Source organism: Macaca nemestrina, chromosome 5 (assembly GCF_043159975.1).
Source record: "Macaca nemestrina isolate mMacNem1 chromosome 5, mMacNem.hap1, whole genome shotgun sequence".
Classification (NCBI taxonomy): domain Eukaryota; kingdom Metazoa; phylum Chordata; class Mammalia; order Primates; family Cercopithecidae; genus Macaca; species Macaca nemestrina.
Genome location: NC_092129.1, coordinates 111,001,673 through 111,022,499, shown reverse-complemented (window position 1 = coordinate 111,022,499; position 20,827 = coordinate 111,001,673). Strand labels below are relative to the sequence as shown.

Below are 20,827 nucleotides of genomic sequence, written 5' to 3'. Positions count from 1 at the left end.
TAGAGAGGAGCATAACATACACATAGACTTAGAAAAGTATTTTCATGACAATTGTATTGCTTTGAACACTAGCTGAGGGCATCTCTCTCATGTTCCAGCCTTGTATTTCTCATATATTCCTAAGTACCACCTACTGCTATCAGTTTGTCTTTGAGAAACGAGCTGAGTCCTGAAATATGCTTTGTTTTCCCCTATTGCCAAAATCCTGCAGGAAAGGTTGAACACACACAATTTCAAACTCTCCCATTGAAAAGAATATCTAGTAAATAGAATGAAAAACTGGCTAGAATGTCAGAACTTAGGTTATAATGGCTTAGTTATACATTATTCTTATATTGTCTGTGCTCCTTCTAGATAAAGCTTATAGAAATTAATATAGGAATAAGATCAATCTATGTATATAACTGGAACATTTGTTCTATCCTACATTTATTCCTTCCATGAATCTAAGCAAAAATAGTACGAGAAACACTCACTTTGTATCTCGGTTTTTCCAGGTTTTTTCTCCACTGGCTTTGTCGAACTACCTGTTTGAACTAAGTTAAAACTTTATTATTACAAAAGGAAATGAACCCAAGCAGACATTCTCTTTAAAATAGAATAAATATATTATGTTAGTTTTTGCTATTGTCTCTTAAAAGTATGGCCCTGCCCAGCTGGTCAGAGAATACTGCCAGATAATCATTCCCTTGCAAGTAAGTTATTTTAGTGATATCTTTGAGATATTTCAAAAAGATATTCACATTGTTGTCCAGCAAAGTTTAACATTTTTAATGGTCTTCATTTATAACATTCCTGCTGTTTCCAGAGACCAGAGTTATAAATCAGGAATGAATTATTCATGTCCACTAATAACTAGGATAACAGAAAAAATAGTTAGTACTGGTATAAATTAACTCTGTATCACAAGAGATTAAATCTGAAGTAGGAAAACCTTTCTGCAAAATAAAAAGGACACAAGTATTTTAATTTATATGTATGCTTACTTGTTAGTTGTCCTATAACTGGTACACTTTCTTCTACTTCATCATATGAAGTTATTGTCACCACATACTCTGTTTCAGGTACAAGTTCTGACAATAAAGTTTCAGTGGTACTAGCTGCAAGGGTAAATTCTTTAGTAGGCCCATCTGGAAATATAAAAAGGAAAAATATGAATGCAAGAAAACATTTTTCACATATAACACAACACAATATACTGTAATTCCCAGAAGTACTCAAAATCTGAAAAATTCAATATATACATTTTTTTCAGGACACTCAAACATTATTTTTTTTACTGCCTTCCAAAACTAAAATTTTGAATTTTAGAAATTTAATAAATGGACTGGTATTTCTTTTGTTACAATCATATTTAATACTTGTTTGAGAATTCAAGACTTTTCTAGTTTAAAGGTATACCAGAATATCAAACTAAAAATCTATCATTGGTTTTGGAGACTAATGGGAGATAACAGTTTTATAAATGCAAAAAAAAAGAATTTAATTTTAAATTATGCATTGGAGGACAGCAGAGAGAGAGAAATAAGAAATGAAAATAAACTCAAGGAAAACAAACCCCAGAGGTTAAGACCAATCTCTAGTAGGAAATCTGTGTAGAAGCAGTGCATATTCCATTCTCAAATGGCCACATGCCTTAATGGGTAACATTGACCTCTGCATTGACTTAAGCAGGTATCAAATATTTCAAGGTCCAGTATACTAGGTGTTTACTTATATTTTGGCAATTATGTACTCCCTTCTAGATTCTGTTAATTCTCAATTCAATCAGGAAACATGGTGGTTCCTGGGAATGACGTGCCTGATGATATTTTTAATTATATTGTTTTCGTCAAAATATAAATAATTAGAAAAGATAACAGGTGCAATAGACCACTGAAAAATGCTCTTGGTTTGCAGGTGGAATATGCAAAACCAACCAAGATCCCCAGAGGACATCAAGACACTCAGACTCTGCCAGGTTGGGTAGTCCCAGTACCAGTTTTGGAATTGCTGGGTGTCAGTTATTCCCAACATCTGGAAACTGGATGGACCCTGTTAGAACTGATTTTCTGCTTTGGAATGAATAAGGTAACTGCAAATATATTTGGGGAGAAAGATTCAAAGAGAAAAAAGTAAATTTTTGACTCCTTTTTAAGTTTTTAAATCATCTTTTTTAAAAAAGCTATATTTCCTGGTAAATCGATATGTAAAATCATTAATATTTTTAAAGGCTAAAAGATAAATAAACACAGTTCTAGTAATAATCTGTATTGACATCTTCCATCTCTACTGTCAGCCAGTCAAGACTTCTTCTTACCATTTAGCCAATGTTAGTAGAAATGGTCATTTTCTCATTCCATTTTAGAACTAAAAATTAATCAATAGAGTTTGGTTCTCCACATTTTGGCAACATTATTAACACTAAAGACAATGCTTGAGAACAAGCAAAACAAGTTTTGTTTTCCAAGGATTCAGCCTAGTGTCTACAGAATCCACCTAGCCAAAGTAAATTCTTATCTGTCATCATGGTTGTTTACCATCATCACAGAATGATGTTTCCTGGATACTGAAATGTGTAGGACACTGGGTAAGGTGTAACAACTTACTTCATCAGCTGATACTTTAAATGCTGAAAAGATTAAGTAATTCAAGAAGAATGCCAAGGAACAAGGATTTGATTTTATAAGATCAAAGATTACTAACAATATTTTGATCAGTAAAAATAGAGTAAAATTTTAATAAGAACAGCCTACCACAGCAAAACATGTTATACTCAATAACATTAAAATATAATAGTGGATACTAGGCTGGAAATCTGAAACCTGAGTTCAGCAAATGTCTGGTGACATGGATCAAATCCCTCAGGCTTCCTAAAGCTCAGCTTCTTCATGATGAAATGGGAGAAGAGGTGGAGATTGAATTATATCATCTTGATGCTCCTGTCCTAAAACTCCAGTCTCAAAACTTACCTGTTGTAGGGTCCACCGTTATTCTGTAACCCACAATTGGATCAACTGGTTTTGCCCATGACATATGAACAGTATTTTCATCTATAATTTTAAAATTCAAGTCTGAAGGTGGGTCAACTGCAAAAGAGAGAGTTTATATTATTAAGGTTTTCAATGTCACAAAATGGTCAATTTAATTAACAAAGAATTGTGTTAAGCAAAGCTTTCTAAAATTGTCTTTGCATAAATTTGTTTCCAACAAATATAAAAGATATGTTGTTGGATAAGAATAAAACTAAAAGCTGACAAAACATCAGAGAGTATACATATTACAGAAGACAGCACAAAACACTTTTGATTCTTGAGTTGCTAGGTCATTCAAGAATGGCCAGCAAAATCAAGCATAATAGAAACATATTTGGATACAAGTACATACAAGTACAATGAAATCACATATAATAACCACATATGCAAACAATTCACATAACAATTAAAGGAATTTTGATACATGCTGAGTGCATTTTGAACAAGCATGCTAAATCACAACCTGCTTACAACCAGAGAAGTTAATTCAAAACATTGACATAATACGTTTTTTCCCATAATATGGACAAGAATCAATGATGATTTTGGTTCATTCTCTGCATTATTTGCCTTGTAATTATTCATTGTTATTTGATAAATCTCAATATGTAGCAGAGATGAAAAATATATTTTAATGAAAATGAGGAATCATGGGAAACAGTTATATCTGACAAGGAAATATACATTTAAATGTATATTCATATTCATAGGCAAGTATTCAAAAATAAGTGATGTTAATAATTTGTAGGTATATAATTAGTGATATTCAAAAGTTTATAAAACTAATATTCTGCCTGTTTACACCAGCTTGCTGAATGTTCCAGGGTGTAAACCAACACTATTATTTCCTTTGCAGCAGGTATACTCCATACTAGAAAGGGCATTTTAGATTAAAATGCCAGTATGGTCCTTTGCAAAACAATGGTTAATTATGAAAAGACAACATCAATGTATATTTATGGACATTTATTTACAGAACTTAAAGAAAACAGTGAAGAAGGATCAGTGATCTGAAGACATGACTGCGCATAAAAACTTGGAAAAGTCAATGACAGGAATAACTGAAAAGTACAGAAAGAAATAGTTTACATACAAAACTGTACAGTATCATGCATGTGTCAATGAAATGTTGACTTGTTTTTAGTTTCCCACAATGAACAAAAGCCTCCATGTACAGTAGTCATTACACAAAGACGTTTCCTAAATATTTTATAATGATATTCTCTCTACAATGTTCATGCCTCATCATGCAGCATTGTACTGACTCACTGTCAGTGCATGGTTGATGAATTAAAAAGTATTACTCTTGAAACAGGTCAACGAATTAAGATGACTTTCAGCCACACTCTTCTTAAAATGTTTTAGTCTGAAAGTATTCCTTGTGAGTCAGAATTTTTGCATCTGTTTTGAGAGATTACAATTTCCTTTTAGGTTTTTCCAAAGGTCAATTAAAATACACTAGTAGCCTTGAGACATGAGTCACAGAATTTAACTGGGGTTAAAGATTTATGTAATATTAATAACATGTTTTAATGGAAATAATTAAGCAAACATTTGCTTTAGTGGACTGCTGCCTCCAACTATAGGAAATGGCTTTTTATTTTTATTGGATACACTAGTATTGGAATGAATGTTATATTCTTACTATCCATACACAGGCAGTGAGATTAGACGATTAATCTACATGCATAGTTTAATTACTCAACATTCTTCGGTCTTTAATCATATTTTGAGGTTTAGCTGTACTTATCACTTAGTATAGCATGCATGCAACAGATGTTAATAGGACAACGGGCATTAAGAATATCATTATAAAATATTGTTCCAATAGCAATGGCTCAGGACAAATTTAATGCAAAGGCAGACACAACTGGCCTGAGCATGCTTTTAAAAAAAATCAGTACATGGAAAAACAGTACCACCAACCTTGGAAGGAAAATGACCTGAAGCAGCGGACACTAGGTTAAAACTGCTGAAGGGCAGCAGCGGCCCCCCTTGTTGATATCCAAATGACCAGGATTCCAGATAAACTGAAAAATTGACTGTGGGGAAAAGTCTTTAACATTTCAGAGGATCTTGAGGTGTTCATAGAAACTGCGGTATGTGGGAATCAAAGTAGGAAAGAATGGCCAACCCGCATGGGTACAACAGAGAGCCTGCTTCACTTTTCTTCTGGCCAATTTTATTGCATATACAGCTTTTCAGGCTTGCCATTCTATTTGTACATTTGTTTGTTTTGTTTCATGAAAAAATAATAATAAAGCAGATGTGAGTGTATGACCCATGTTAACATAAATCAATGCTAAAAAATGTACGTTATTAATTTTGAAATATTTTATTTTACATAAAAATAATTCATAAACACCATCACATATCACAGAGTCTAAGTGTTCCCTAAGACAATGCTGATAATGCTGATGCTGGAAATTTTCTGGGTTTTTTTGTTTTTGTTTGTTTGTTTGTTTGTTTGTTTTGAGACGGGGTTTTGCTCTTGTTGCCCAGGCTGGAGGAGTGCAGTGGTACAACCTTGGCTCACCACACCCTCAGCCTCCCGGGTTCAAGCGATTCTCCTGCCTCAGCCTCCTGAGTAGCTGGGATTACAGGCGAGCTCTACCACGTCTGGCTAATTTTGTATTTTTACTAGAGATGGGGTTTCTCCATGTTGGTCAGGCTGCTCTTGAAGTCTCGACCTCAGGTAATCCGCCCGCCTTAGCCTCCCACAGTGCTGGGATTATAGGCATGAGCCACCATTCCCAGCCCAGAAATTTTCAATTATGTACTAGCTGCATATGGATTATAATTACAAAGAGCCATAGATGCATAGGATGAGAATCCGAACCAAGAGAAACAGAATGAAAATTATAAATAAATAACAATCTTACATATATTCATAAAACCTGAATACTGATAGTGAAGAGACTAAAATTTTAAGTATTTTTATTCTCATAGTTTAATTTCATATTTACAAAATAATGTTTTTTGTTATCAAAATACTATGCTACAAAAGGCTCATTCTGATGAGATTCTTGTTACATAAACTTTTGCTACATAAATCCTGTTACATAAACGGGATTTAGGACATTTTGGGAATGATAATAATAGCTGACACTTACTGACTGTCCTCTATAACAGGCAGAGAGCTGGTTACTGTGTTGCCGCTTTTTTCCTTGTAAGAACCCAGTGATGGGCCTTATTATCCCTGCTTTACAGATAAATCAGTGAAATTCAGAGAGATAACACAGCCAATAGGCAACAACACTTGGATTCCATGGTCTGACTACAAAAACATACAGTTTTCTACTGTACTAGATTAGATGCAAAGTAGAAGAAATATTTCCATCAAAAATTAACTTTAGAAAACAATATTTATAAGTAGTTGCTTTTAAACCATTTATGCCTGAGGTTGCAATTTTTTGAATTTTTGTAATCAGACCTTGGCAATGACCTTGAGCAGTAGGATATAAATAACTCCCACATGCTTAGCATTCCAATAATGGAACACTAGACATAAATGGGTTTAATATATACATATTTTTAATATATACATATATTTGTAAATATAAACAATATTTATATGGAGCTGATTTATATATATACATGAATAATTATATGTGTATATATTATATATATTATGTATTATTATACATATATACATAAATATGTGGTATTCAGTTATCTCCAATTCAGATATAGATGGAATTTGGTATATTAACTTTATACACTTGTTCAAGCATTTAAAACTAAAGTGTCCATCTTGATATATAACTTTGTGAAACATTTTTAATAGGGCACCCAAAAAGGGGCTATGTCCAAGAAATTACCAGCCACTGCAGAGATGAATGAAGAGAAGGATGGATAGACAGGTGGGAAAATGGATGAGCGGGAGTAGAGGAGTCTAATAAGTATTGGTAAGTATATACAATGTGCTATAGATAAATCAAAGCTAATAATACACTACTAAAATATCTTGATGAACTAGTAAGATCTTTAGTTTGATATCTGTGATAACAACACTGGAAAGGATACTACCTTAATAGTAGAAACCCTGACAAGTGTGCAATATGTGATGAGTTAACCATATTCTATAGGCATTAATTTATGTTTGCCAAGCAAAGTTAGTATAAATTTAATGATCTTTGCCATGATATAGAAATTCATTTCATTTGAGTTTTCAAGGTACCATAAATAATCAGTTGAAAAGATAATGTTTTAGAATAAGCTACAGATTATTTTATACACATTATAAAATGTGTCCTCTCATCAAACTTTCTGGAACAACCAGTTGTTAAGCACAAAGAAAGCACAGTGTGACCAAACCAGCACTAACCTAGGACTAGAAGACTGAGGTCTTGTCTGTTTTTCATATCTAAGTAGGTGCATTAGTTGACCAAGTGATTCAGCCTCTCTGGGCCTCATTTTCTCATTTGGAAAATGAGAGTAGAATAGATGATCTCTATGTTAGCCTCTAGTTTGAAATTTCTGTTATAACACAAATTAGACATAGGATTATAGAAATATATACAAAGTAGTCTCTTAACCTAGACACAAGACAAAGCTATAGCCACAACTCACAGATGAATTGATAATATTCAATTGTTTATTATATATTATAAACTATAAATCAGACTAACCAAAATTAACACTCTGTTTTTCACAAAACCTGTGTTCATCTCTAATCCTAGATTAATTAGAAAAGTGTCCAACTCTCAGGGAACACTGGCCATTAACCTTTAAATGCAAAGTGTTACATTTTCTACAGGATAATTAACACACTGTATGATACATGAACCAAAAATAATTCATACATTCTAGGCCACTCAGATATGGCTGATAAAGTCTATGCAGTGATACAGTTGATAAAGTCTATACAGTGGCTAAAAATTATAAATACTGAAGTGAAAAAAATCATTTCCACTCTTATTTCTATAGGACAAGATAACATAGTATGAAAAATATAGCTCCTAATACAAATAAGCAGAAGAAAAACAAAACAAAAATATTACCACTATAAAAAGGAAGAAATGCAAAAAGTGAATGCCAAAACATTTTAATTAATGTTTTCAAAAAGGTATTGGGTTTTTAATATACAAAACATTAAGGTCATAGAAAATGGTGATAAAATAGTATGAATGTAAGAATGCAAGTATGAGTCATGAAAGGAAAAGAAACGTAACTGTGGCTACTTTAGGATTCAGATTGAAATGGCATGGTACCAAATAGAGTCCCAAGTTGAAATTTTGAAATGCCCCCAACAGAAATATTTCAAAGAAATTCTGGTCCCAGCCCAGTGTCCCCAGAAAGGCTTTGGCCACAAATTTTGTTAGCCCTTCAAAGGCTCCTAGCACCACTTAGGAGTCAACACTAGAGCTGTGCTGTCCAACACGGGAGCAACCAGACATGTATGGCTATCAAGCTCTTGAAATGTGGCCAGTACAAAATAAACAGTGCTGCCTGTAATCCCAGACTTTGGGAGGCTGAGGCAGGTGGATCAATTGAGGCCAGAGGTTCAAGACCAGCCTGGCCAACATGGTGAAACCCCATCTCTACTAAAAATACAAAAATTAGCCAAGCATGGTGGCAAACCCCTGTAGTACCAGCTACTCAGGAGGTTAAGGCATGGGAATCACTTGAACCCAGGAGGCAAAGTCTGCAGTGAGCTGAGATCAAGCCACTACACTCCAGCCTGGGCAACAGAGCGAGACTCTGTTTCAGGAAAAATAAAAATAATTTAAAGAATAAACTGCACTGCAAGTATAAAATACACACCCAATTGTCAAAGACATAGTACAAAAAAAGTCAAATATCTCACTAATAATTTTCATATGGGCTCCATGATGAAATAATTTAGGTTAAATAAAATACATTATAAAATTTAATTTATCCTGTTTCTTTTTCCATTTTGAATGTGGCTACCAGAAAAAAAAAATGTAGGTTACATATGTGGCTTATATTTGTGGCTCATACCATATTTCTATTTGACCATGCCAAACTAGAGAATAAGGTCAAAAAATGAATCCTATTAAAATATAATTATTAAATACTAACTTAAGGAGATGGGATACAAGAAAAGACACAATTTAAGAAAGCAAAAAAAGAGCTGTACCATATGGAAATAAATACAAATTTAAAAGATAAAATATAATATGGGAATAATCAGAAATGTAGATAGTAACCTGTTCTTTTTAACTGCACTTTGCTAACCAGCCAATATCTAATTCCGAATCAATTTTTTCCACTTACATCATTTCCAGCCTAATTCTTTTTCTAAGAATTCTCAACTCTTTCTGATTTTCAAATAACTATTTTCTTAATGAGCAATAAATGGGCCACTTCAGTGAATTATCTAAAAATATCTGTAGTAGGGCCTCCAGAAGTTCCTCAAATAAAATTCCTTCCTAACAACGACATAGAAAGGAACATTAAAAGCAACCTCATCTTAATATTACTTCACAGAGGTCACTCTGAAAAGACTCTACATTCATAAAATAGTTATCAGCTAAGAAAAGTCAGCACCTTTCTGTCACTTTACTAAACATGCCATACATTTTGGAAATACTCTGCTTCCCCTAATCTATTTTTTTTAACCTGTAGTCTCGAAGTAGAAAATCAAACACTATAGAAACCTTGAAAACCTCGGCATAATCATGCAAACAACTTTACTTTCTCACAGCCTCTAAAAAAGCACAACTCAACCCAGAACTTCCACAGCTGTCACTTGCAGAAGTGTTTTTTTTTCCTCCCTTAACTTCATCAAGGGTATTTCTTTATTGAAAAAAAAAAAGATATCTTTCATGACATTACCCCATTTACCTTGCAGAATAAGAAAACTAATTTTTCAGGTCTCCAATGACAACTGAAGGACCACAGAAGTCGCCATGGGGTTGACATATAGACCTGGCTTGTTTAATGAACACTGAGAAATTAAGACATCAAGCGCATACAACCAACATAATTGGGTGGGACATCTAACAAAAGCCCTCCACTTCCTAGAGGAGGAACCACAGGGCGCCGTTTTGGAAACCCATCTCAGAGCGCCCCACCGCCTCCGCGGGGAGGTCAGACGCACCGGGCTCTCCCAGAGGGAGGCAGAAGGGAGCAAGGGCAGGACACTGGAGGTGGTGCCCAGCAACTCCGGTGCGCGCTCGCTTCCCAGGCTGGAAACCTTGGCCCAGGCTCAACCTGTCTGAGCTGGGCCAGTCCAGGCCACGCGCCTTGGAGCCCTGCGAACCAAACAGGGACAGCCGCGACCCTAGGTCAGGCGAACACCCGGGGTGCCGGATCTCCGCTTGCCAGCCATCATCCCCTAGGGTGCTTGGCTGCTGGCTCATCTGCCCGCACCATCCGCCCCGCCGACTGAGCTCCCCACAAAGCACACAGAGGCGCAGAGCCAGCGCTGTTGGAGTCTTTTATTGTGTTCTGTCACCGAGGTCGCAGCCCCGAGCCAGGTGGTTCGTTACTAGCCAAGCGAGCGAGTGCGCCCGCTCTTCGGGGCTCCTGGGTGCCACCCGGAGGTGTCCTGTTGGTTGAGATGATTAGAGCCGTCGCCCCCTCTCGGGTGGCTGGTCCTCTCATCAGGCAGCAATGCAGGTGGCAGTGTGGACAGCACACCGCAGAGACAAGCTCAAGAAGACCACACAACACTGTATGGAATGCATTAAGCAGAATGCAAAAGAGCTGGACCTGAGAGCTGGGAAATGGACAAACCTCAGGAGAAAGGGGCGTTTCTCTGGAGGAGAGAAACCACTGGAGACAGCACGAAGCGCAGGGAAAACAGAGCAAGCAATAGAAGCAAGAAAGATGTGTTTTTTCCTTTCTCGAATTTTGCATTGTCACTCGGAGAAGGGGAAGGGAGCCTTTTACCTTCTGCCTCAATGGAAGACAGGAGCAGGGCCGCGCCCAGGGCGGCAAGCACTGGGGGAAGCCTGGTCCGCATCCTCGGCCTCCGAGCTTACAGCGGCATGAAGAGCTCTGCGGGAGGAAGCAGTAACCGCATCAGAACTGGGTCTGGGCAGGCCTTGAACCAGGTTAGAACTGGAGCCTGGACCTAGTCCAGAACCCGACCAGATCTGCCTTAATAACCACAGGGCCTACTCCAGCACATAATGGGCCTATTGTAAAGCAGTGGAAGTCAAGTTCGTCTACAGAAGTTTAATCATGGCCCTAGGAGGAAGTTCAAGTTTAAAAAGGGTCCTGTTCTCCTGGAGACTGGTCCTGCTTAGCATCCCGGGTGAAGGCCTTACCAGCCCCCACATGATTTCATCCTGCCTGGGTAATGGCTAATTCAGAGGTCATTTTATCCTTCACTCAACAAAATATCTCTTCCAGCTGGGGATTTTATTTGGCTGCTTTTTCCTAGCTGCTGAACTTTTTAGGTAACTGTATTTTAGTGGTCTCAGGGTAATTTGGAAAAGTATAATAAACCTTTTTAATTCTCTTTTTTCTTCATGTTGTTCTGCTTTCAAATATGCAGCTCTTTAAGATCTGAAATGGATTATACAGAAAAATGTAAGGCCCAGCTGAAACCTGACCCTCCTGCTAACTGTGTTGTTTTCACATCTGATAAATCCTTTACCTGAGATGAGGGAAAAACAACTCCAAAATACATAATAACAAAAAAGGCAGCAAAATGGAAGAAGCAAGACACTTTTGTCTGTTTTTCCAAGGTGTTTTTAAATAAAAATTATCAATAATAATCTTTGTATTTAACTGTTTGTTTAAGCTGGAAGTTTATAAGTATATATGCCCCAGAGGAGAATATGTTCTGTTCTGATTTTTTCTAATTTTATAATTACATTATTAATTCCTTAAAGACAAAGAATCTTATTCATCTTTGTGGTTTCCCAGGACACAGTAGGTACTTAACCCATGTCTACAGAATGGAATCTCCTAAAATAGTCTAAGGTTCAACCCAAAGACAAAAGCTACTAGCAAGGAACTGAACTGGGAAGCTGCCAGTGGCAAAACATAAAAAGAGTTGAGGCTGAGGTACATAAATTATTGTAAACCAACAGCCTAGGCCTCAGGAAAAATGGAGGGGGATAGGAGACTGTCCTGCAGTGGGAATACAAAAATGAGCCAAAGGTCGAGGCCTCTTTGAGAAAAGAAACTGACAATCTCCAACGATGACTTTCCAAATTATTGGCACAAAGCATGAGGGCAGCTTTCCTCAGCCTGTGTGTAAATTGCATTTTAAATGTCTGATGAGCAGGCGTGCCAAATTGCCTAGAGCTCCTTTTTATGAAGCCAAGATTAAAATTTTGGCACTGCCCTAGGTATCTAAGGGGTCTAGCAATTTCTTTCTTCCTAATTAACAACTGTTTGACATTTCTAACCCTCTTCGACATCAGTGAAAAGCAAGAGGTGAGACTGGGCCATTGTTCCAATCTTCTGGCCTTAACTTTGGTATAATAATTTCCAACTCAGTTGGCAGTTGTGATTGCGAAAAGTTAAAGGCGAACAATCGACCCACCGAAAAGCTGTGAGCAGATTTTTTTTTTTTTAACAGCTGAACTCGACAAAAATCTGAGTAGAAACACTTTTGCTGGGTCTCGATCGCCTCCTGTCGGTTTCCCGACTTAGCGGCAAGAATGAATTATCTCGCGCCGGGATACCGAAACGCAGTTAGAGCTCACCCAGCCAGCCAAGCATCTCGTCCATATGTTTTAAAAAAGAAAATGCTTTCTCTCCTTTTTAGCCAAAACATTCATTTCAATGCTTAGCAACAATTCATTGAGCATTCTCAGACATAAATATCTGAAAGCGGCCGCCCCTACGTGGCAGCGAGGATTCCCTCACTTCACCGTCATGAATAAAAATGAGTCCATTGGGGTGGGAGTTGGGGCTAAGTGAACTCGCCCCTTCTGCCAACTCGTCCCCTCCCAATTCCCCGCTGGAAGAACCCAATTCCTTAACTCCCGCGTCAAGTTAGAAAGAAAATCTCTCTCACACACACACACACACACACACACACACACACACACACCGCTGCGCGTCGCCTACCTCCTCTCCCACCCACCACCACCTTGGCATTAGCCAAAGTGGAGCTTAGCATTTATTTCCTTTCCTGTCCCATCCTTCCCCAGCATTCATTAGAAGACTACCGAGTCCGGGTCGAGAGTCTCCCTGGCTCAGAATCCCAGGGAACCCTGAACTGGTCACTGGAGGGCTCCCCAGGACGCCCTCTTGGAGGTACCTGTTCCGCTCGGTGAACCAGTCGGGCGCCCCACGCTCTCTGATCCCCACAAGTTTAATATTTGAGAAATACGCAGCAGAGATCTCACAGACCCGGAATAGGGCCTCCACCAATGCACCGGGAGGGAGTCGGAGAGGGGCTTTCTCCTGGAGCTGGGGAAAGTCCGCCAAGAATGAGTACCCTAGTGCGGGCCTAACCCTCCATCTAGGATGCGCTGAAAGGTAGGGGAGGAAAGGAGCCAGAACACTCCACTTGGAATCTGTCTCGAGATGCCACACACACCCATGCAGCCTCGACGAGCTGCAGAGCACTCAGCGGGCCCTCCAAAGAATTTCGCACCGTGCGTCATCAAAATACCTTCCCAGCGCCCCCGCCGCAAGCCTGCCCTCCCCGACAAAGCCACAGCCGCGAGATAACCAGGGCCCTGCCGCCCCAGAACCCGGCGCGCCCTCCATTGAAATCGACAGCATCCACAGATGAAACTCCTCTAGAAACGGAAACACTGAACGGGATGCTTTGCGCGCACAAAACCGTGCTCAGCTCTTAAGAAAAGCAACATTCCCCTCTCCCTCAAAAACCCCCCAAAAATCACAAAATCCCAGTATACAAGGCGAAGCTCAAGCCCATGTACACTATTACAAGTCCAAACTGTCCTCGCCCAGGATTCTTCACCGCTCCAGGCAAGGTGCAAGCTAGACGCCGTTTTCCGAGTTGTCTGTAGTAATGATGGGGTAGGGGAAAGGGGACAGAAACCAGGCTGACCTGAGACGGCGGCGACAGGGTGAGGTAGAGGCGGCGACGGCGGCTTCCTGGCGTCGGAGAAGCTGGTGCTCGGTGTGGCCCCCACACGCCCCGGCGATAGGCGCTGCGCTCCAGGAGCACCTAGCGGCCGCCGAGGCGTGGGCAGCCGCAGGGAAGTCCAGTAGGAGGAGGAGAATCCCAGGAGGAGAGGCGGGCGCTGCAGGACGAGTGGAGACCGCCTGAGCCTGCAGCTGCCGGCGCGCGGACGCGTCAGGGGCGGTTCGCCTTCGCCAAGTGGGAAGAGACTCTGCGCCGCGGGCTACTTAATAGAGGGCTGTTCCCAGCTCTCAGTTTACTCGGTTACGAAACGCCTGAGAAGGTGGACGGCTGCCACGGGGTGATGTATGCTCCTCCGGCGGTGAAGGAGGTCTACTTTTGGGAACATGTGCATACTTTGAGCATTCCTTCGGCGTGAGGTGGCGATCGCCGTAGTAGCAGAACCCCGCCGGGGGGCGGGGAGAAGGGAGGGAGCAGAGAGGGGGACAGCCGCAACCGGGTTCCCTGCCAAGGGAAGCCGCGTACTCTGCCACTTGGGGCGGACTGGGAAGCTCGGGTTTCCCTATCCCTGCGATTTCTTTAATGAATTTTTCTAAATTAAGAACAATGGGAAGGGGAGCGACTCCCATTTTCAGAAATGCAAGGATGCGTAACCCATTCACCCCCGCTCCTGCCGATCTCCATCCTTCATCATCACCACCTCCACCTTCCTCCCCCTCTGTCCTGGGTGCACTTAAAACCGATTTACAGGATTTCCATTAACTAACTGTCTGTACACGCGGCGCGCCTTCTGTCTTTTTCAATCTCCGAGGGCGATTGGAAACCCGGACAGCCGCCCGCGCGGGGCTCAGTGATGGGATGGCTTTCCCAGTCCTCTTTCACTCGCCTGGTGCTTCAGGACGGAACTGGGAGGCTTACGTTGAGCCAAAAGAGAGGGAGAGGAAAGCTATGAAACCCAGGGGTCCTCAGAATAGGAAGCCGCTCAGTAACAAGTTCCATCCACTGCAGAAACTTCTCACCCGGACCAGAGCGAAACCTGGCCCCGAGCGGAGGCTTCGGACTGAAAGCTCTGCCCTTAAAACCTCGCGGGGTCAAAGGGGCGAAGAGGAGTAAGTTTGAAACCCCAAAGCACCCCTCCACACACAATACTGGAGAAGCCAAATAGGCGGCTGATATTCTGCCAACACCGTCGCCTCTTCTTAACAGCCTCCTCCATCCTGGCATCCTACCCCTTGTTCCTGGGCAGGAGTCTGGTACTAGGGTTGCCAGTTTGTACAAGGCGCACGGGAGGAAGCTTCAAGCACTCACAACAAGAAATCAGAAAAATGCTACTGGAGAGATTCCGATTATAACGTCTGACCTCAGTACAGGCCCTGCACCGTTTTGGCCTCTTGAAGCCCAAGGGTTACTCCCGTGGCTGGTGGGGAGAGGGGGCTGGGGGAGCTTTGAACAACAAAGGAACGGGGTGGGGCGCAAGGGAACAGAGGAGCTGCTTCTCTGGAACTGACCGCCCGCCATAGTAGAATCCGAGGGCATGGCCCCAATGTAAACCTCTCTTCCCTTTTGGCTCTGACGTCTGCAAATTTGGCCTTCCCACTCCACTGGGTGCAATAGCCTCCAAACTTGCCTTTCGAATGATAAGAACTTGTAGGGAGCTCCCCTTTCTGCACATCTCCCCACACACAAAGGCTGCCCTCCGCAGGAGCCGGCGAAAGAAACAGAGAAGACAAGAGGGAGACAATGAAGACAAATAGGAATCGCCGCCTCTGCACATTCCCCAAGCACACAGCCCACTCGAAGTCCAGCTGGGCAGCTCGCACAAAGAGCCTACACAGTGCACAAGCTTTTCCCCCTTCAAAGCCTCACAACCAGGATGTCTGACAAACCCCTAGTGCGTGAGCGCGTCCCAGGGAGGGAACACCCGACTTTCTCAACGCTGCGCCCAGTCAGGCTTGCAGCCACATTGCCCTGGTATCACTGAGCCCCGAATTTGTCGACAGCCGGCGTCTGCACCCAAGCTAGCCCTTCACTTGCCTCCCCACCCAACACGCAAAGAGCAGGGAGCCCAGTCCAACCAGGCTTACAGACCGCGCGTGGACTAGTGGCAGCCGCAAAGACGGAGCCCGGGAGCAGAGAAGTCCCTCAGGCCGCCAAGCGGGCACCCAGTAGGACTGCGCCCTTGGCCTGCTCCGCGGCCTAAAACCGCCAGGGAAGCCCCCCAGACAACGACACCCCGTCCAGAAAGGAAAAAGGAAAACTGCTACTTTGCACGCCAGCCCAAGCTGGCTGGTGTTTGCATTTTGGCCCAGATGTTTGTTCTCTTTCTCTCTCTCTCTCTCTCTCTCTCTCTCTCTCTCTCTCTCTCTCTCTCTCTCTGTGTGTGTGTGTGTGTGTGTGTGTGTGTGTGTGAGAGAGAGAGAGAGAGAGAGAGAGAGAGAGAGAGAGAGAGATGGCGGTGTTGTTGACTGAGGAGCATGTAACTCTGAATGTTGATTTTTTGTTGTTTAAAAGGGAACTTTTGTTGATTTGGCTCCGAGCTGCTAATGCATCTCTCAACCCCGGAGTTGCGCAGTCACCCTCCGGGGATCCAAATACAGTCACGGGCTTCCCTTTCCTGCAGCTGGAGGCCGCAGACTGGGTGGAAAAGGCATCTGTCCCCGAGGGCGCGCACATTGCCCTCTCCAGCCAAGAGCAGCTTACTGGGGACCCGCGTGTGCATCTTCTCTTGCTCGAGGCATTCTTGTTCACATACTTGGATTTAACGTATCTGAAAATAGTTGCTGCAAAGGAGTGTAGGTAACACAAACCACCACCTGCAAACGTCCTCTCTAGCTCAACAAAAAGGATTCTTACGCAAAACTTCCAGAGTAGGATGAGAGGAACAGGAAGGAGAGGACTCCCGGGTTGGGGACCACACAGATTCCTCCAGAAACTAATTCAAATACACTCATTCCCCAGGGACACGAGTGCAATTCAAATATGTACAAAGAGGCACTCCGGGGTCCTCCCCGCGTGACGTTGGCGTGTTGGTCCCCTGGGGCCTTTACGCTAGACTCCCAGTATGATAAACGGTAAAGAACGGGTAACCCTCTTCCATCCTTCCCCTTTCAATGGTGCATCCAGATCCTAATACCCTTTGGAATCCGTTGGTGATATTTATTGACTGGGGAATAGCCGGTTGGATTTATTCCGTTTGGTTGCTCTCTGTGGCTTTTATTCCTCTGGCGATATCACGGGATCTGCCTCCTTCGCGCTTCCTCTGTTCAGCTCCCACCTCTTCACCCTCTGAGTCCTGGGCTCCCGGCGGTTCCGACACTCAGATTTCTTGTCCGACAGCGCGATCTAGTGGTCAGCGCTAACCCTGGCGTGGGAGGTTAAAGTTACAGAGAGCGTGGAGCTGGGAAGTTGTTGACAGGCTTACAAGTCTTGGGGTGAGTTTTTATAAAAAGTCTCATTCATGTATTTGATTCTCAGAACTGAGAGGCGGCAGGTTGGGAGAACGAGTGGGGAGAGGGGCATCAACTTTCTTCATGCTGTTTAATTAACTGCCTACAGAAATTCTTGCCCCAAGGCTTCTAAGCTCTGCTCAAGTTTCTTCAAAGAAAGGGTGAGTTTACAAGGGAAGAGATACTGATTTCAGGAAGAAGTTAATATTACAGAGCGCCCTTAACTTCTGTAATCTTAACTTCTTCAGAGGCATTGGGGGCCTCTTCACTGATTTGTTTGAGGTCAACCTAGCCGGCATTCCTGGCAACAGGTGAGACAGTTTCTAGAACACTTCCGTTGCAGGTTCTGGCTGATTGGTGCAGAAGGAAGGGGAAACCTCGTCTGAACGTGAACTATTTGCCTATCTCTTAAGGCTGGCCCCAGCGTGAGTTGTGAGGGTCTTGAGTGAAGAAAGCTCTCACAAGCCCCTTGGAATAAAAGGGTGAGGAGAGGAGGTAGTACACCAGCTGCTCTGATTCTCAGAAGCAGAGAGACAGCCTGACCAGCAAGAGTCAAAAACTGTGTGTCTGAATCCTCTTCTTTCCATCCCTGTGTGCAAGTCAGATCAACATACATTTAATGAGCACCGTCTATTTACAGTGCCAAGCTCAGAGCAGCTGACACAAAGACAAGTAAGACAAGGCCTTGCCATCAAAACGCTGTCAAGTAACAGCTGGGACACCTGAAGCAACTTCATGTATGTGGCCTATTTAAATCTCCCAAGATCGTGGGCTCAGAATGTTGTAACATTAAAAATGAGAAGCCATAGACAACCACCCTCTCTGCACTAGCAAAGCTTAGGAATCCTGAGACCAAACCATCCTGAAAGGAAGGAAGGAAGGGGACGTGCTGCATTCTTGCCTCTTTGACAAGTTCTGCTTCTTTACAAAGGACTTTGCAAGTACTTCACCCAGACCATCTCACCTGTACTGAAATAACCTCCCCTACTAGCGAATGAGCAACTTTGGAGCAGAAAGCAGAAACTGCATCATATTTCGCTTACTATGGAAAGTGGTAGCTCAAACCTCATATGACCTCAAAAAAGTGTAATTGCTTCAACCTAAAAAAGCTGATTGTAAACAAAAAATAAAGCTGTGATTGCACAGGAAACTATGACATTTCAAAAAACACTGTATCCACATAAAATAACATCTCAGCATAAATCATTTAGATTTAACAAGAGTCAAGTGCCACTGGGAGTTGATTTTCCAGTTAGCTCTGACCTCCTTGAGCAAAAAGTAGAAGATAGAAGGAAATTAATTAATTTAAGAGCTAAGAAAACAAACCACTGCCACTTCTTCCTTTGTTTCCGTAAAATTCAGTACCGTTTAAATCACACCACTACAGGCATCTTGCAATCTATTTGCTTTGGAACTATCAAAGTAGCATAAGGTGGAGAATTTCTAGTCAGGCCACTGTTCTGTGTGTCAGCAGTCAGTATGTGTATACTTAAATACACTTTCAGACTGATGGAAAATATGAAGAATCGCAGGAATCCATTTTTCAAGATTTGGTCTTGGCTTTTAAACTAATTACCTAGTCAATTGAAATGCGGTAATAATGAAATCATAGTCAGAAGATGTTTATTTACTCTCAGTAGGAGCCCCTGTGTAGGGTGACATGTAACCTGACCAGGTCTCCATGTGATAACTCGTTTTTGTTTTGTTTTGTTTTGTTTTGTTTTTCTGAGACGGAGTCTGGCTCTGTTGCTCAGACTGGAATGCAGTGTCGCGATTTCAGCGCACTGCAACCTCTGCCTCCCAGGTTCAAGCAATGCTCATGCCTCATCCTCCTGAGTATCTGGGATTACAGGTGCGTGCCATCATGCCTGGCTAATTTTTGTATTTTTAGTAGAGAGGGAGTTTCACCATGTTTGCCACCATATTTGGTCTGGAACTCCTGACCCCCAGTGATCCGCCTGCATCGGCCTCCCAAAGTGCTGGGATTAAAAGCGTGAGCCACCGTACCCGGCCTGATAACTCATTTATATATATTTACTAATTCATTCAGCTACATGTATACAATACTGACATCGATATATTTAAAGCAGACAAGAACCCAGATTTTGAAATGCTCCTAAATCTAATGTGGTTGCGCCCTCTGGTGGAGAAGAGCAAAAGGATGTTATCTGATCAGACTGGTTGAATCATTTTTATTCTAAACACTCATTCTGCAAATGCTGTTACTCTAGTCATAATATTCACTAGGAGTGCGGGAGATTTTTTTTGTAAAGGCAAACCAAAAGAAGTCCTGCCCATAAGAAACTTATAGTAATGAAGACCAGAAATAAACATACGTGAAAGCCAAATATGACTCAAGAGAAGTTTGGAGACAGAGGATAATTGAAAGCTGAAAGATCAATGTGAAAAATGATTTGGGGAAAAATAGATGGTTATAGGAACAAGATAAATGACATCACAGGAAGCAATCAGTTCAACGCAGGACGTGCAAACTTCCGAGGGATAATCTACAAGATTTATCCTGAACCAGTTCCTCCACAAATCAATTACAAGAAAAAGGAGAAAAAAATAGATTGCTATGAAAAAAATAGGAGCTATAACAACCAAATAATAATAATAGTTATCAATAAATATGAAGGATCTGAGATTTTATCCTACATGAAAGCTAACAAGTTAACCTGTTGTAGTTTCATGGGTACTGACAGAACACACAAGGAATCAAAAACAAAGGACTGTATGGCTCACAGTAATTCACACCAGTTTCTCAAGCCCCAGTTCCAACAGGGCGATACAAGAAGAGCTAGGTGACCCTTGCAAATGCAGTGGGTTGCATTATAGGAATGGAATCTGAGCTTGAGATCTTTTATGAGGGCAAAAAGGCTGCCTGGCTTTTGCCCCGGAGAGACACATTATTTTTGTTACACTGGACAGTAAACAAACTTGCCCTTCGCTCTGGAGACAGAAATGATCACTGTCTTCCAAAGTCGTTAGTATGCAAACACCCTTGAAGAGATCATCTAAAGTGCTGGCAGTCAGAGCCTCTGCCAACAGACATGCAGAAACATGAGAGACTTGTGGAGAAATATCTCCCAACAATAAGAATTGTTAAAAGTTCATGGGCAGGAGAAAGCATTATATGTTGAAGTGGTCCCTGAAGAATTTCTAGGGAAGGAAGACTTCAAAGGACTAGGAGTGAGCATTCTAAGCACAAAATTCAAAATGAGAACTTGAAAACATAGCAAAAAGCAGGAAATGTGTTGGGCAATAAATAAAGTACAGTGGTTTTAGCAGAATGTTTTTCAATAAAACTGGAATAGTAATGGGGCTTAAAAGTGGCTGAGAGCCTAGACTTTATTCCTCTGAATATAGAAATAACT

At 41.6% G+C, this 20,827-nt stretch overlaps 1 protein-coding gene across 5 annotated transcripts in view; it reads right to left on the bottom strand.

The window, feature by feature from the left end:
- Positions 1 to 14,246, bottom strand: part of LOC105479442 (collagen type XII alpha 1 chain) — a 128,401-nt gene extending 114,155 nt beyond the window's left edge. For 2 of the 5 annotated variants that reach the window (XM_011737399.3, XM_011737398.3), the window contains exons 1-5: positions 13,969 to 14,246; positions 10,875 to 10,982; positions 2,952 to 3,068; positions 987 to 1,130; positions 477 to 536 (exon numbers count right to left, since the gene is read on the bottom strand). In XM_011737399.3, coding sequence (XP_011735701.2) covers positions 477 to 536; positions 987 to 1,130; positions 2,952 to 3,068; positions 10,875 to 10,947 — 394 coding nt within the window. In that variant the 5' untranslated portion in view covers positions 10,948 to 10,982; positions 13,969 to 14,246. The remainder of the gene's footprint in view (positions 1 to 476; positions 537 to 986; positions 1,131 to 2,951; positions 3,069 to 10,874; positions 10,983 to 13,968) is intronic. The other 3 variants (XM_011737401.3, XM_011737400.3, XR_011623615.1) reach the window with 2 other exon arrangements.
- Between the last annotated feature and the right edge of the window lie 6,581 nt (positions 14,247 to 20,827).